Consider the following 14,488-nt stretch of genomic DNA (forward strand, 5'->3'; position numbering starts at 1 on the left):
CCTGTGAAGATTCCAGAAAACTTGAATTTGACAATGAGCGCAAAGCCTCACGGAGTCACCCGTGAAACATTAAAATGCTGATGTGGTCATTAGGTACTTCATGCAAGCTTGTGGGCCATCGCATTGTTATTAAGGGCAACATCACCCCTGATAAATTTCTCGAGTTATTCAACCATTCCGTAAAGGGTTTGTATCTATTTTGGGCATTATTTTGAGCAAGGTGTAAGAGTCTTGGGAGTGGGAACTCGTCCTCGCCCTCGCCATCGATCGCCGCTTCCACCGCAGCCGCGATCGGCCGCCGCCCCACTATTTCTCATCCCTCCGCGGCCTTCGCCGCCGGGCCCGGACTTGAAGAGCGCGGTGCGTCGATCCACCGCAATCGCCTCTCTTCTTGGCTTCGTCGTTTTACATATTTGGTAACCGAACGTTTTGATTCGTACAACTTTTGATTTCCCAAAATACCCCTGTCGGTTTGCAGTAACCACTGCGTTAACCTCCGGAATACGAATTGAAGCCCCCTCGTCCCCGTTACGGAGAAGTAACCCTAGCCTGAAAGATAGATGGCAATCGCGAGGACCGGGGTCTTCGTCGACGATTATTTGGAATGTAAACGATCTATTCTCTCTTTGCTGATCTTTTTGACGTAGATTTTTGTATCTTTTCTTCTGTTAAGAAAAACCCTTCTTTTGGTTGTTTGAATCAAGATTCGAGCACGTTGGCGGCAGAGCTCCAGAGGCTACTGTCCACCATGAGAGAACTCGACGAACGAGCTCATGGTGTGTGTTTGGTCCTCCCGAAATGATCTCCTCATCCTGGTCATCCAGATTATTCTTGATATGTGATTTATGTGTGAATTATAGTTGCTTTTTTCCTTGTCTGGGAATGAAATGTTTGTTCGGATTAGTGAATGCTAAAACGAATGATCCCTTCAGTTTCTTATTTAGCTTTGTTATATATCCTCTGATTCAAGCTGTCATAATGAGCTAAAGAAGATGGAAAAGATCTCATATTGCTCAATGATGGATGTGATAGTTCCCTTTAGTAGCGTTACACCTTTGATAGGCAAGAAGATTTTACATGTATGGACAAGAAAAGAGAAGTATAAGATTGACTATAGAAACTAATATGTTATGCTTGTATCAGTAAAATATGCATCTTGTCCTTTAATATATATCACAATAAGGAAAATCATTGTAAATTTGTTTTTACTTAAATCCATATTACAATTAAGGTTAGTTTTCCATGGGTTTAAAAAGAATATCTTCTGTCCTAGGAATTTGTATCAATTTATAGTACTGTAGAGAATTTCAGGTTGATTGCACAATAACAAATTGCTTCTTTAAGTTGATGATGTATGGAACAGTTTGTTTATCCATTCCCATCAAAATTGAGAGGGGCCGCAAAAACATGGAGAAGTCAAACTCTAATTGTAGGTTGTAGGAACATGTATACAAGTACCTGATGTCCTTAGGCACCAGACCTGATTATATTTTATAAGCAATAAATAGTTGTTGATCTAAATGAATGCTTGAGACTATATGTCTTATTTCATGAATCTCAAATGATACAGAGAAGAATCTGCAGTTCTTTTGAGTAAAGGAAAAAAATTAAGTGTGTCATGTCTTGTTTCACACCACACATGTTCTTGTTTTGCTTGACAATTAGATATCAGCAGATAGGTTTCTTCAGTTTAACTTCTTTGAGAATCTTAAAAAATGTAGATGTTTAAGATTTAAATGATCAGAATTTGTGAATTACCAATCCACTATTTATGAAACCCCGATCAATTGTCAGCTACAAGTAACATGGTGGCACGGTTTATTTCACCTCCAGTAACAACATGGTTCAATTTCACATTTGCAAGACTATGCAAACGATTTGGTGGAATATATGGAATTTCTAACTCACTTTTATTTTGTTTTTGTAAATGTTTTCATCTGTAGGTGAGAATTGATATTCTAAGATGAGTTTGTTAGCATGCACATACACATTGTAGAAGAGAATGTCTTAGGAGCATATATTAACATGAAGTTTGGTAGGCAGAGCACCAATAACCAACATTTTTAAGAAGGTTCTTCCTAGTTGGTACTATCTACACAACGTCCTGGTAAGAAGCTGACTTAATGATAATGTGAAATATAGGAGAAAAGAAATTGCTTAAGTAGATAACCTATATTACCTTGTTATAAATGTAGTTTTGAATTCAAACTGACTCCCTACTGATTCTTTTATATATATAGATATATAAGTATATGTATATTATCAAGTTTTGAATTCCAACTCACTTACTACTGATTAAGCTACGCTATTCTGTTCAAAATTTACAATTAATTTTTATTTGTCTCTCATGGATGCATATTTTAATTTTTTTTCCTTAATCCTTTTATTAGTATGCTATATAGTTTAAATAAATATGATATGTATGTGATCATTTTTTGATATCTATGCTTTTCTATTTGAATATTTTTACATACATGTGTACACACACAAACACAAGATGAATTCTGATATTATGGCTTATAATTATGTTTTCTGAGTACACATTACTCTTTAAATCTACTAGGTTTTCAAACAGAATATCTTTAGAGATTTGAAAAGTATATTGAAAGAAAAGCATATCAAAGAAGTACAAATACAAAAAGATGATCATACTATGAATGGAATAGTTGATGAACTATTTTTCCCTGTAGTGACAAATGCTTATATTTTGTTCCAGTTTATTTAGTTCTTAATTTTAATGTGCATGCAAAATCTGCTGTTATAAAATGTGCTTTCCAGTTACAATGGACCAACCTTCCCTATTAGTAATCTTTGATGTATACAGGACCTGGTATAAAATATCCATTGTAAGGAAGGCAAAGCTGTTGAATATTATTTTCTTAATAACTATTTGTGTATAGTTCCAAATTTCAGTGTATTGATGTTATCCTCCTTTCTTTTTCTAAATATCTTCAGTTATTCTTGTACACCTGACTTTGTATGCAGGTATTATAAACCAGACAAAAGAACAGACAAGGTATTGTTTAGGAATGCCTTCTCACTACTCGAAGAAGGTAATCCATGAAGATGATGAGGCAGAATTCGAGAAGATGAAAAAAGAGATCGAAGCTAGCCAGGAAAATGCATTGAGCCTGTGCACAGAGAAAGTTTTGCTAGCCCAACAAGCTTATGAACTGGTAACCAACCTTTTGCTATGACAGGAGTTCTCGAAATCATCTCAATAGTTAACCCTAGTTTATTGCTACAAGTACATGGTTTTGTGTATGAAGCGTTCTAAAATTTAACAGCAAAGTTTTCAGACCATTGACCAGAACTGACCTGCCATGAACTTAGAAGACTAACTTGTGACCTACTTTGTTAATCAACAATTTATGATATGTTGATCCTGATTTGAAAGTGCCTAGATGAAGGGTGTTACAATCTTTATATTGGAATAGTATCAGTTTCAATTGCTCCATTGTAAAACACTGAATTTCAATTATGAGACATCTTAATCTGCAAACAGATTCGTTAAATCTCCTCTGGACTAATTTATCATTCAGCATGTTTAGACCAAAGCCCTACAGTGTTCTCAGAATCCTGATTTGCTTTCCTACATTTACTTCATTTTTATACAATCTAGGATATCTGAAGCATATCAATAGGATCAACATGATTGTCTGTTTATTTGCAATATAATTTGCAAAGTAATGGACTCTAGAAACAAGAAATTGTCTTTCATTGTATTACTCTTCTTTATTCCTTGATTTCATGCACTATTGTTAGTGAGGGAAGATAATTTGCATAGTTGTACTTGTACTTTGGTCACTTTTATCATGCAAACGGGAAATTGTCAAGCAAAAAATAATTACAACATTTGCAAAAGAAATTTGTAAAATGTGCAGACTAAAAAGGTTCTTGGCATCTTGACAAACTAATCCTTGCTAGTTATCTTCATACATCTCCATAGTGGCACGCATTGTTAAGAAGGTGATAGCTGCCAATCTCATAAGTGAGTTATCTTCATCAAGTTGCTTACCTGCCTGACCTGTCCCCTCAGTCTATGGGCACCTTCATCTTCATAGGTTTTTTTCACATACATCTCTATATATAGTGTTTATGCTTATTTAGGGAATGTGCTTTGCCATAAAACCTAAAAGAATAAATTTTTGACCACCTCACTGTGTTTCTGATACAATTTTGCATAAAGTATAGTCCATACTCCATGAACACCTAGGTAAGATTCAGGGTATCGAGAAAATGTGGAACACATTATGTGCACAGAAGAGGATCAAAGTATGCTTCCCTAGTCTCCATTTGAAGATTTCAATCCCTGGATGTCTAACCAATGGAATGCACTTAGTTTAGTAAGAATCCACCAAACTGCATTACTTTTGAGATTTTTTTTCTTAACATGGAACATATTATTGGCACAGAAGAGAATAGAATGTTAGGATCAAGAGCGGCACTAAGAGGGGGGATGAATTAGTGCAGCGGAAAACTTTCGTGATTTCAGAAAATTGTTCATTTCGTTTAAAACTGATTTTGACGAAAATGGTTTCGATTCAATCAGTTTCGGAGAGAAGTTGAACTTGAAAGCTTTCGTAAAAGTGCAAGAGAAGATTAAGGAGGTTTACAGTAAAGTAAATTGCACAAATGAAAAGCAAACCGGAATTTAGAGCGGTTCGGTCAAGGTGACCTACATCCACTTCCAGGTGGTGCCACCGCCGGCCCTGGCGGTGCCACCGTCGGCCATGTTTTCAGGGGCTGAATTGGGTGCTCAATTCGGCCCAATTCAGCCCTGTTAAGAGCCCAGTTGGCCCCTAATTAAGTTACTGGGATCACCTCCCAATCCTAACTTAATTTACGCTCTAACTACGATAATTAAGACATAATTTACAGTGCTTCTTGTTCCGGTGCGTCAATTGCTCTTCCGGTGAGCTTCCGGCGTACTTTCGGCGAACATCCGACGAACTCTCGGCAATGTTTCGGCGGACTCCCGGCAAGCTCCTGGACTTTACGACAATTTTCTTGACGAGTTCCGACGAGCTTCTTTGGCAAGCTCCTAGACTTATCGGTTGGTTCCGGCAGAACTTCCGACAAACGTTTGGACTTCCGTCGAACTCTCGAACTCCTAATGAGATCTCGATCTTGACTCCGGCACGACACCTGCTTTATGTCTTACTGCTATCGTAGTTAATCCTGCACACTTTTCTCAATATATAGATTAGATCAAACAAATTACAATTGACTTCATAATCAAAATCCGAGATTCAACAATCTCCCCCTTTTTTATGATGACGGAGTTAACTTTAACTCCCCCTATCTATATGTCATATTTGAGAAACGACATTCTTGAATTTAAGACCTTTGAATTCAAGAAACAAACCGATAAGATAAGTTAATTAAACTTATCAACATGCACATCATGATTCCTATCATGATCTATCATTCTCAAAATACGATGCTAAGTATTTCTCAAAATGATGTCAAGGCATGACATCCATTTTCAAGTATGATATTTCAAATATGAAAGATGACAAAGATAGCAATTCATCATTCTATGGCAAGATATCAATTACAAAATAGCAAGTGAAGCTCTAGATATCTTATCATAATGAAAGAAATTTATCAAGCAAACATTTCAAGTATATATGATGAAATACATTGCATACATTTGTCATCAATTTACCACATTTTGGTATTATTTCTCCCCCTTTGTCATCAACAAAAAAGAGAACAATTTAACAATACAAGTGTGGTAAAAAAAATCAAGCAAGTTTCACGCTCAAAAGTTCTCATCATTAAATGTTATCAACATTAAAATGATAGATTCTAACAACTTCTCCCCCTTTGTCATCACATTTTGCATAAAAAAGAGAAAAGAAGGTAAGGAGGGAATCCATTAAGAACTAAATTTGTGAAATGATTTGAATCAAGTCAAAAAACGATAAATAAGTTTTCATTAAAACATGCTTTCATTTTGACAAAGAGAAGAGATTCATGAAAAGGATCGAGATATCCATATGAAATCAAATCCCCACGAAAATTATCACACTCGTGCTTTCATTATCACACACGAGAATTCATCTTTCAAGGATTAATATATCCATTGGAATTCCTTCAATTTTCATAACAAGAATTCATGGGAGAGGAGTATCACATGAAGGAGAAATTCACCAATAAAACTTCATAGTGAGAAGAGCATTACATCAAATCTATTTCTCATTAAAAATTCATAAGAGTGGAATCCATGAGAGATGCATTTGTCAATTACTTCTATGTATCAAACATCAAGATGTGTATAAACACTTCATGCATTTATAAAATGTTTTGTCATAGCCTTTCATCACTACTTGCATGAGGTAATATCATTAGTGCTAGTAGCACTCAAAAGTTAAGAATCCGATGTATGATTAAAACTTCTCAATATTCAATAGAAATCATAATCATCAAAGTAAACATGATATTGCATCATTGTATGATAACATACTCATCATTTAAAGAGATCACAACATCATAAAAACTTTCAGCATCAAAGCACAAAATTCCAACATCAAAGTAAACATTTTATTGAAGCACACAACCTTATCATCATGTAAAATTTGCATCATAAAATTATCAGCACAGAATTTAAGTGAGTGATCCAAAGAATCAAGAAAGTTCGAAAACGAAATTTAACAAATTCATGCATTCGGACAAATTAACATTCCTAACTTCGCAAATGATCATCAAATAATGAGTCAGGTTATAAATACCAAAAGTTGAATGTATCAAGGAATTTATTCATTTAAAAGATTTATTAAGTCTAATTCTTAGAGTGATACATTCATCAAAGTAAACACAGAATTTCACCATCTGAGTAGGCAACATAAGATTACAACATAAAAGAGATTACAACGAAATTTTTGCATCAAAGTAAGCAGCATTTTAAGATTACAAACAGCAAGGTAATCAACATAAGATTACAACATAAAAGTAAGCATAATACAATAGAGAGATTTCATCTCTTGCTCATTCAGGTGGTGGTAAGTTAAAATGTCTAACAAGGTATTAAACTGTCGGTGAATCTGTTGCAACTCAGTTAAGATTTAATCTTAGCATTGTTCAAGTCGATCTTGTCGTTGTTCAAAACGATCCATTCGAGTCCTTATGTCGTCGATAGATGAGGGGGGAGGTGCTTGCTCTGCTGGAGGTGATTCCTCAAAGGGATCAGTTGGAGGAGATAGATTACTCCTAAAAATTTGTGTTTCAGGTTCTGGTTCTAGTTGGAGGGGATCAGTCCTTCTAGGCAGTCTAGTTCATATACCATTTCTGAATGTACATCTCATCCGTCGAAATATATTTCTATTTATGATACTAAATCTGTCTAGTTTTATAACTTCTTCGTCGGGTGGAATAGCAATATCATAGGCATGGAGTAGTCTTATGATTAAGCCACCATATAGAAGCATCATGTCCTTTTTTGATAGTTCAATCATGTTTTGTTGGATTAGGTAACCAAAACAATTGTTATGTCCCTTTATAATCCAATACATGGTACCTAGTTCCATATGGCTTACTTCATCATGATGATATTGCTTTAGGAGAATGATACTTATCAGGATGTAATGAAGTATTTTGGTGCTTAAAGTTAGTAAATGTTCGCAGCTTTTTGGAAGAATCGTTAAGTTAGGATTGCCAAAAATTGTTCCTAAGGCATCAACGTAAGTAGTCCCAACTGTTTCATCATCTCATTGTCCTCTTAAAGAACATCCTCTTTCTTTTACTGGAATTCCTATGATGTTGCAAATGGTTCTATCCGTAATTGGTATATGATGTCCTAATAGATAGATAGATACCCTTTCATCTTCATCTATATGTAAATTGTTATAAAATAGCCTAACAAGCCTAGGGTAGATAGGTTCACTCATTTGAAGGATTGGGAGAATGTCTAGATTAGCAAACCATTAAATAGATTCCAAATCACTTAATTCGTCTAAATCAACATATTTACCCTTATGAACATGTCTAGATTCTATGGATGAAAATTTTAGGGCATGTTGATTAGAATCAAAAAGTAGGGAGTCATAATTTTCATCTAATCTCCTCTTCCCTTTGTCCCTAGAGGATCTTCTAGAAGCCATGAGACTAAACACATAAATGATGAGAGAACTACACATAAGAGGCAAGATCTATCAATAAATTGAGAGAAGAGGTTTGAGAATTACCCTTGCAGTAATCTTCTTGAAAGGTTGAGATTGATCCTTGGATTTGAAGAAGGGGAGGGTTTCCTCGAGTTTCTAGAGGAGGATCAAGGAGAATGAGGGGTGGAGAGGTGTTTAGAGGTGTGAGGAAGGAATGTAGGAGGGCTTGGGGTCGGTTCTATTATCGACCATAAGTGCCTTTTTATAGGGCAGAGTTATGGGCGGTGCCACCGCCTACAACCAGTGCCCACTGGCGGTGCCACCGTCGGTGCACTGTTTTAAACCCTGTGGCTTCTCAATAGAAACAGTGCCATTGCCAGGGCACTATTTTCCTCAACTTATCACTTTTCTTTTTAAAGCATTATGGCTTCCCAATAGGCAAGAAGTCTTGCTTGCTCTTTCAAGCAGCATCATAGTCATTTTGTGGTGCGAATACTTGTTCGCGTGAATCTCGTACCAAGTCAGTTTTCGTAAATGGGAGGGAGAACTCTTATTGAAATTATTAATTCATAAAAGATCAATCATATCAATATTCCATGAATCATATTTGTAATGAGAGATAATAGCAAATGAAGACTTATTTTTCAAATGTCAAGAAATCCAGAAATTGTGAGAAAGGAACTCATGTATAAAAATTCTCAAGTTTCAAATATTGAGAGATTATGATCAAGTGTTTATCACTTATGAGATATTTTGGATCTCTGGTCATAAGCCTTGAGCATCCAAAATCAAAGTATCATCTCTTGCTCCTAGCTTGTGATGGTGCATTTTTCTACAAAAAGAGATGATTGTTAGGTACCCATTTGACCTTGGGTGCCTCAAAAATCGATTTGCATAGCTTATCATGTTGCATTGAGTCATTTGAGATTCTTTTAGGAACCCAAATCAATTTATGTGGACTATATTTCTTGAATGGACATTTGTACGCAACATGTCCAAATTTGCAACAAAAGTTGCATTTGGTGTGAGGTGATACATTCAAAGTAGGGGGCCTTTAATAAAGGTGGTTGGATTTTGGTGAGAGCTACTCACAAATCCGATTCCGCCTTTTTTTATGAACGTTACCCTTATTGGCAAGGATCATGTTCAAGGACTTGTTACTAACCTCAAATTTCTTCAAGGTTTCTTTGAGTAGCAAGTTTTCCTTTTGAAGTATTTCTAGTTCATGGCATTTTTTGTAAGAAGCTAAGCTATTTTCATGCTCAATCTTTACTCTATCAAAGTCGCTAATAAGAGAAGCATGTTCCTTTTTCAAAGAGTTGTACTTTTTACTTAAGGTTCTACATTCATCAAATAATTTATGAAATGCACTTAAAAGCTCATCAAAAGTTAAATTTGCGTCTAATGAATTTGTTACCTCATCTCCAATAGCCATTAGCGCATAGTGAGCAACTTGCTCGGTGTTTGTTGGCTCCTCTTCTTCAGAAGCACTTGAGTCGTCCCATGTAGCTTTGAGAGCCTTCTTCATTGGTTGCCTCCTCTTTGCTTGGAGACATTCACTCTTGAAGTGTCCCGGCTTCTTGCATTCATAACATATCACTTGTTCTTTCTTAGGTTCAAATTTATTTTTAGTATCATTTTTAAATTTATTTCTTTTTATGAATCTTTTGAACTTCTTTGTTAAGAGTGCCACGTCATCATCAAAGTGGTCTTCTTGTGTTCTCACTTGAGTTTTCTTTCAAGTGGTCTTCTTGTGTTCTCAGTGTCATATCCTTCCTATTCTTTGGAAGGGTGTCCTCAATCTCTTCATGAGCTTTACATATTATTTCATAGGTCATTAGTGACCCAATTAGTTCTTCAAGAGGAAAATTATTTAGATCGTTGGCCTCTTGAATGGTCGTTACTTTAGGGTCCCAACTTTTTGGAAGGGATCTTAAAATCTTATTAACAAGTTCAAAATCTGAGAAACTTTTACCAAGTCCTTTTAGACCATTGACGACATCCGTAAATCGGGTGTACATGTATCCAATGGTCTCACTCGGTTTCATTTGAAACAACTCATAAGAATGCACTAAAAGATTAATTTTTGACTCCTTCACTCTACTAGTGCCTTCATGAGTCACTTCGAGTGTGTGCCAAATGTCAAAAGTCGTTTCACAAATCGATACTCGATTAAACTCGTTTTTATTTAATGCACAAAACAAGGCATTCATAGCCTTTGCGTTTAAAGCGAAAGTCTTCTTCTTCAACTCATTTCAATCGTTCATTCAACAATATTCCATAATTCAAAATCCATTGAAATTAGAAAGATCCCCATTCTAGTCTTCCAATATGTGTAATCCGTTCCATTGAACATAGGCGGACGCGTAATTGAATGGCCCTCTAGGTTGCCAGCAAATGTCATCTCTCTTGGGTTTAAAACCAAATGAGAGTGAACCTTGCTATGATACCAATTGTTAGGATCAAGAGCGGTACTAAGAGGGGGGGGGGTGAATTAGTGCAGCGGAAAACTTTCGCGATTTCAGAAAATTGTTCGTTTCGTTTAAAATCGATTTCAACGAATATGGTTTCGATTCAATCAGTTTCGGAGAGAAGTTGAACTTGAAAGCTTTCGTAAAAGTGCAAGAGAAGATTAAGGAGGTTTGTAGTAAAATAAATTGCACAAATGAAAAGCAAACCGGAATTTAGAGTGGTTCGGTCAAGGTGACCTACATCCACTTTCGGATTCCTCCTCCGACGAGGTCACCAGCGTCCACTAAAGGGCTCCCTTCAATAGGTGAAAGACCGAACACCTCTTTACAACACTTTCTCTTTTTCCCGGGTTCAGGAGATAACCCTTACAAGTCTCACTCCTCTTTCTTGGATGGTTATAAGGCTAAGAGATGAAGGAGGAGAACTCTAACTTTTACAACACTTTTATTACTCAAGAATTCAAGATTAAGGCAATATTTTCGTGCTCTTTCATGCAGAAAATGGTGGGGTTTTTATAGGCCCTAATGGCTTCAAAATTTGAGCAAAAAAGTATCACATCCCCGGAATCCGGGGTACTGGCGATACTACCGCCGCTGATCTGACTCTGGGCGGTACCACCGCTCTTTCATGCAAAAAAGGGTGGGGTTTTTATAGGCCCCAATGGCTTCAAAATTAGAGCAAAAAAGTATCACATCCTCGGAATCCAGGGTACTGGCGGTACCACCACCGTTACTGGGCGGTACTACCGTCATTGATCTAACTCTGGGCGGTACCACCGCTGGCAGCATTGCTACCGGCGGTACCACCGCCCAGAAATCCAGGGGCACTAGCTTCCAGGCGGTGCCACCGCCGGCCATGTTTTCAGGGGCTGAATTGGGTGCTCAATTCGGCCCAATTCAGCCCTGTTAAGGGCTCAGTTGGCCCTTAATTAAGTTAGTGGGATTACCTTCCAATCCTAACTTAATTTATGCTCTAACTATGATAATTAAGACATAATTTATAGTGCTTCTTGTTCCGGTGCGTCAATTGCTCTTCCGACGAGCTTCCGGCGTACTTTCGGCGAACATCCGACGAACTCTCGGCAATGTTCCGGCGGACTCCCGACAAGCTCCTGGACTTTACGACTATCTTCTTGGCGAGTTCCGACGAGCTTCTTTGGCAAGCTCCTGGACTTCTCGGTTGGTTCCGGCAGAACTTCCAACAAATGTCCGGACTTCCGTCGAACTCTCGAACTCCTAATGAGATCTCGATCTTGACTCCGGCACAACACCTGCTTTATGTCTTACTGCTATCGTAGTTAATCCTGCACACTTTTCTCAACATATAGATTAGATCAAACAAATTACAATTGACTTCATCATCAAAATCCGATATTCAACATAGAAGACCCGGTATGTTAAGCTCATTTAAATATTTCATTACTTGGATATTTAGTACATGGAACTCACCTTAGTCTTCTCATATTTCATTACTCTAGAATGTGTTATCTACTTTTCAGATTTTGGCCAAGATTTATAGAAAATTAGCATGATGCTACTTTCCTGTTTCTATAATTTATTTGGATGCACTTAGATGTAGGTCCTCCTCAGCTAAGTTGGGATGTCATGCAGATAGAGGGCCATTTGAAGCGCCTAGATGAGGATTTGAACCAGTTTGCAGAAGACTTAAAGCAAGGTATTGTAATTTTTCTTGGCAGTTATTCTGATTAAGTCCTAGTTCTCTTGTTTAATCTGATGCTACCTGATGGTAATCTAACCATCAACTGGGCCCTAGCCTAGTGGTCAGTTCCCCACTTCATCTTGAAGAGTTTCCATGTCTGAATTCTTGTGGATGTCATGCCAAGTATTTGACATGGGTAGTTCTCCAGGAGTTGGCGCTGCTGAATTCAAAATAGTTGCATTTATAATCATATTTCTGCAACTTATGTAAAGGTTACTCTGGAAATAATTAATCTTTTTTGTTTACTGACTTAATAAATGTGATGCTTTGCTACTAATTAGAAGGCTAATAGAGTTTTCTGTCCTTTAAATTGGATAACTCAACCAATACTTCGTTATTGTTGAACAGAAGGAAAGATTCCACCAGATGAACCAGCTATTCGTCCTCCACTTCCTATAGTGAATAGGGATGAAAAACGCAAGGGAGGTTATTTAACTCCTCAACCAAAGAGGCTCAGAGAAAGGGATTGGGATAGAGACCGGGATATGGATATAGAACTTATGCCTCCTCCAGGAAGTGATAGAAAAAATATTCCAGCATCTGCTGACGTTGATCAACCTATTGACCCAAATGAGCCAACATATTGTGTCTGCCATCAGGTTTCGTATTGACCTTTATAGACTATCTAATACGAGCTGTTCATAAATGTAGTTTTTCTTTCATAACGACGTCCATAATATTATGATATCATAAATGAAACCCTTTGCTTTCTCTATTTCCAGGTGTCATTTGGAGATATGATCGCATGTGACAATGAAAATGTAAGCTTCCAGGCTATTTGGTTTATTTCTTGCATTTCTGGACATCACCTTTTAGAACATTTTCTTCCAAGAGGCTTTTTGCATGTCAAGCTTTTTGTTTGCTTCACCTTTTATTTGTTAAAAAAGCTTCCAATCAATGAAGTGCCTGACTTAATCGCAGTGAAGGTTGATTTAAGAATTTATGCTAGCACACTTGTTCTTTTTCTATTCTCCTCTTCTGATTTTTCATTTGAAAATGTTATTATTCCCACGTAGCATTACATCCATTCATTTTTAGGTATCCCTCCACTGCTCTAAAGCATTAAGTTTGATTCCATAGTCATTTAGTTGTTTTCATATCTTCATATCGTGCATAATTTTTTTATGCACCTTGAAGCCATGGAGCAAATTTCCGTAAATGGATATCGGGTTCTTAATGTTACATCCTCTGGAATTTACTTATCATATAAGTGATTTACAAATGGTGCCAATGCTAAGGAACCAGCCTTCTTCTCCTCCATCCTAAATTGGTAACATACATCTGAAACAATAATTTGTTTTACTTGTTCACTTATTTTTCACATTAAAAAACAAATAATGCCATATTGGAACTCTTTTGATCATTCCATTTTATTCTGTTTGTAACATTCTCCTACCAGATGAGGAAAATCTACTTAAACAATGCCAATAACCTTGTAGTTGGTTTCTTAGTTTGTGTTTTGTAGGTGGATGCAAGATGTATATTTGTGAAATTATATTATGGTGGACATACTGATGGATTTCCATGTTCTGCCACTATAGAATATTTTCTTATATGTACCCCCATTCCACCTTTATTATTTCTGATTTACTATATAAATTTAAAAGCACATATTTGCATATTTTTTAGTGTATCATCTCTTTTGAAATATTGTTAACATTTTTTTGCATGTCTAATGTTACTTTGATCTTATATCTGTCATTTTCAATCTGCAATTTTTTTTTTCGTTGGGGTCCAGTGTGAAGGAGGTGAATGGTTCCATTATTCATGTGTCGGACTCACTCCAGAAACAAGATTTAAAGGGAAGTGGTTCTGCCCAACCTGTCGGAATCAACAATGAATTCTAGAATAGTCGGCCTGGGTAGAAAGAGGTGGTCTCCTACGAGTTCAACAGCCCATCAGCAATAGCCTTTTTTTTTTCTTTTTCCTGCAACATTCTAAAGCTGTGGGAAACACCTTGTTGTATCGATGTATATTGCACGATAGTTAAGTGGCATCTTCTCACTGAAGAAGCTCTTTTCTGAAACGACATGAGCATAACTGTGCCGGTTATGTTTGGCACCAGTACTGGTTTCTGCTTGTCCAGAAATTATCATAGATGTTGGCCCAATTTCTTTCTTCAATTATCGCAAAACTGCGCTCGACTTAAATGTAGTCGTGTATGACGTTGGTTCTTCAAATTATAAGAGTTA

The 14,488-nt window shown here is 36.7% G+C and overlaps 1 protein-coding gene across 2 annotated transcripts; it reads left to right on the forward strand.

Annotated features, from left to right (window-relative positions):
• The first annotated feature begins 132 nt into the window (after window positions 1-132).
• Window positions 133-14,419, forward strand: LOC103999274 (PHD finger protein ING2). Of its 2 annotated transcripts, XM_065188601.1 has the most exons (8): window positions 169-360; window positions 479-606; window positions 705-776; window positions 2,986-3,176; window positions 12,188-12,251; window positions 12,645-12,895; window positions 13,019-13,057; window positions 14,035-14,419. In XM_065188601.1, the coding sequence occupies exons 2-8, from the start codon at window positions 561-563 to the stop codon at window positions 14,134-14,136; spliced, it is 765 nt and encodes a 254-aa protein (XP_065044673.1). In that variant the 5' UTR covers window positions 169-360; window positions 479-560; the 3' UTR covers window positions 14,137-14,419. The 2 variants fall into 2 exon arrangements, with proteins under 2 accessions (XP_065044680.1, XP_065044673.1); XM_065188608.1 differs by lacking the exon at window positions 705-776 and having other exon boundaries at window positions 133-360.
• The last annotated feature ends 69 nt before the right edge of the window (window positions 14,420-14,488 follow it).

This window comes from Musa acuminata, chromosome BXJ1-1 (assembly GCF_036884655.1).
Source record: "Musa acuminata AAA Group cultivar baxijiao chromosome BXJ1-1, Cavendish_Baxijiao_AAA, whole genome shotgun sequence".
In the NCBI taxonomy this organism is placed as follows: Eukaryota; Viridiplantae; Streptophyta; class Magnoliopsida; order Zingiberales; family Musaceae; genus Musa; species Musa acuminata.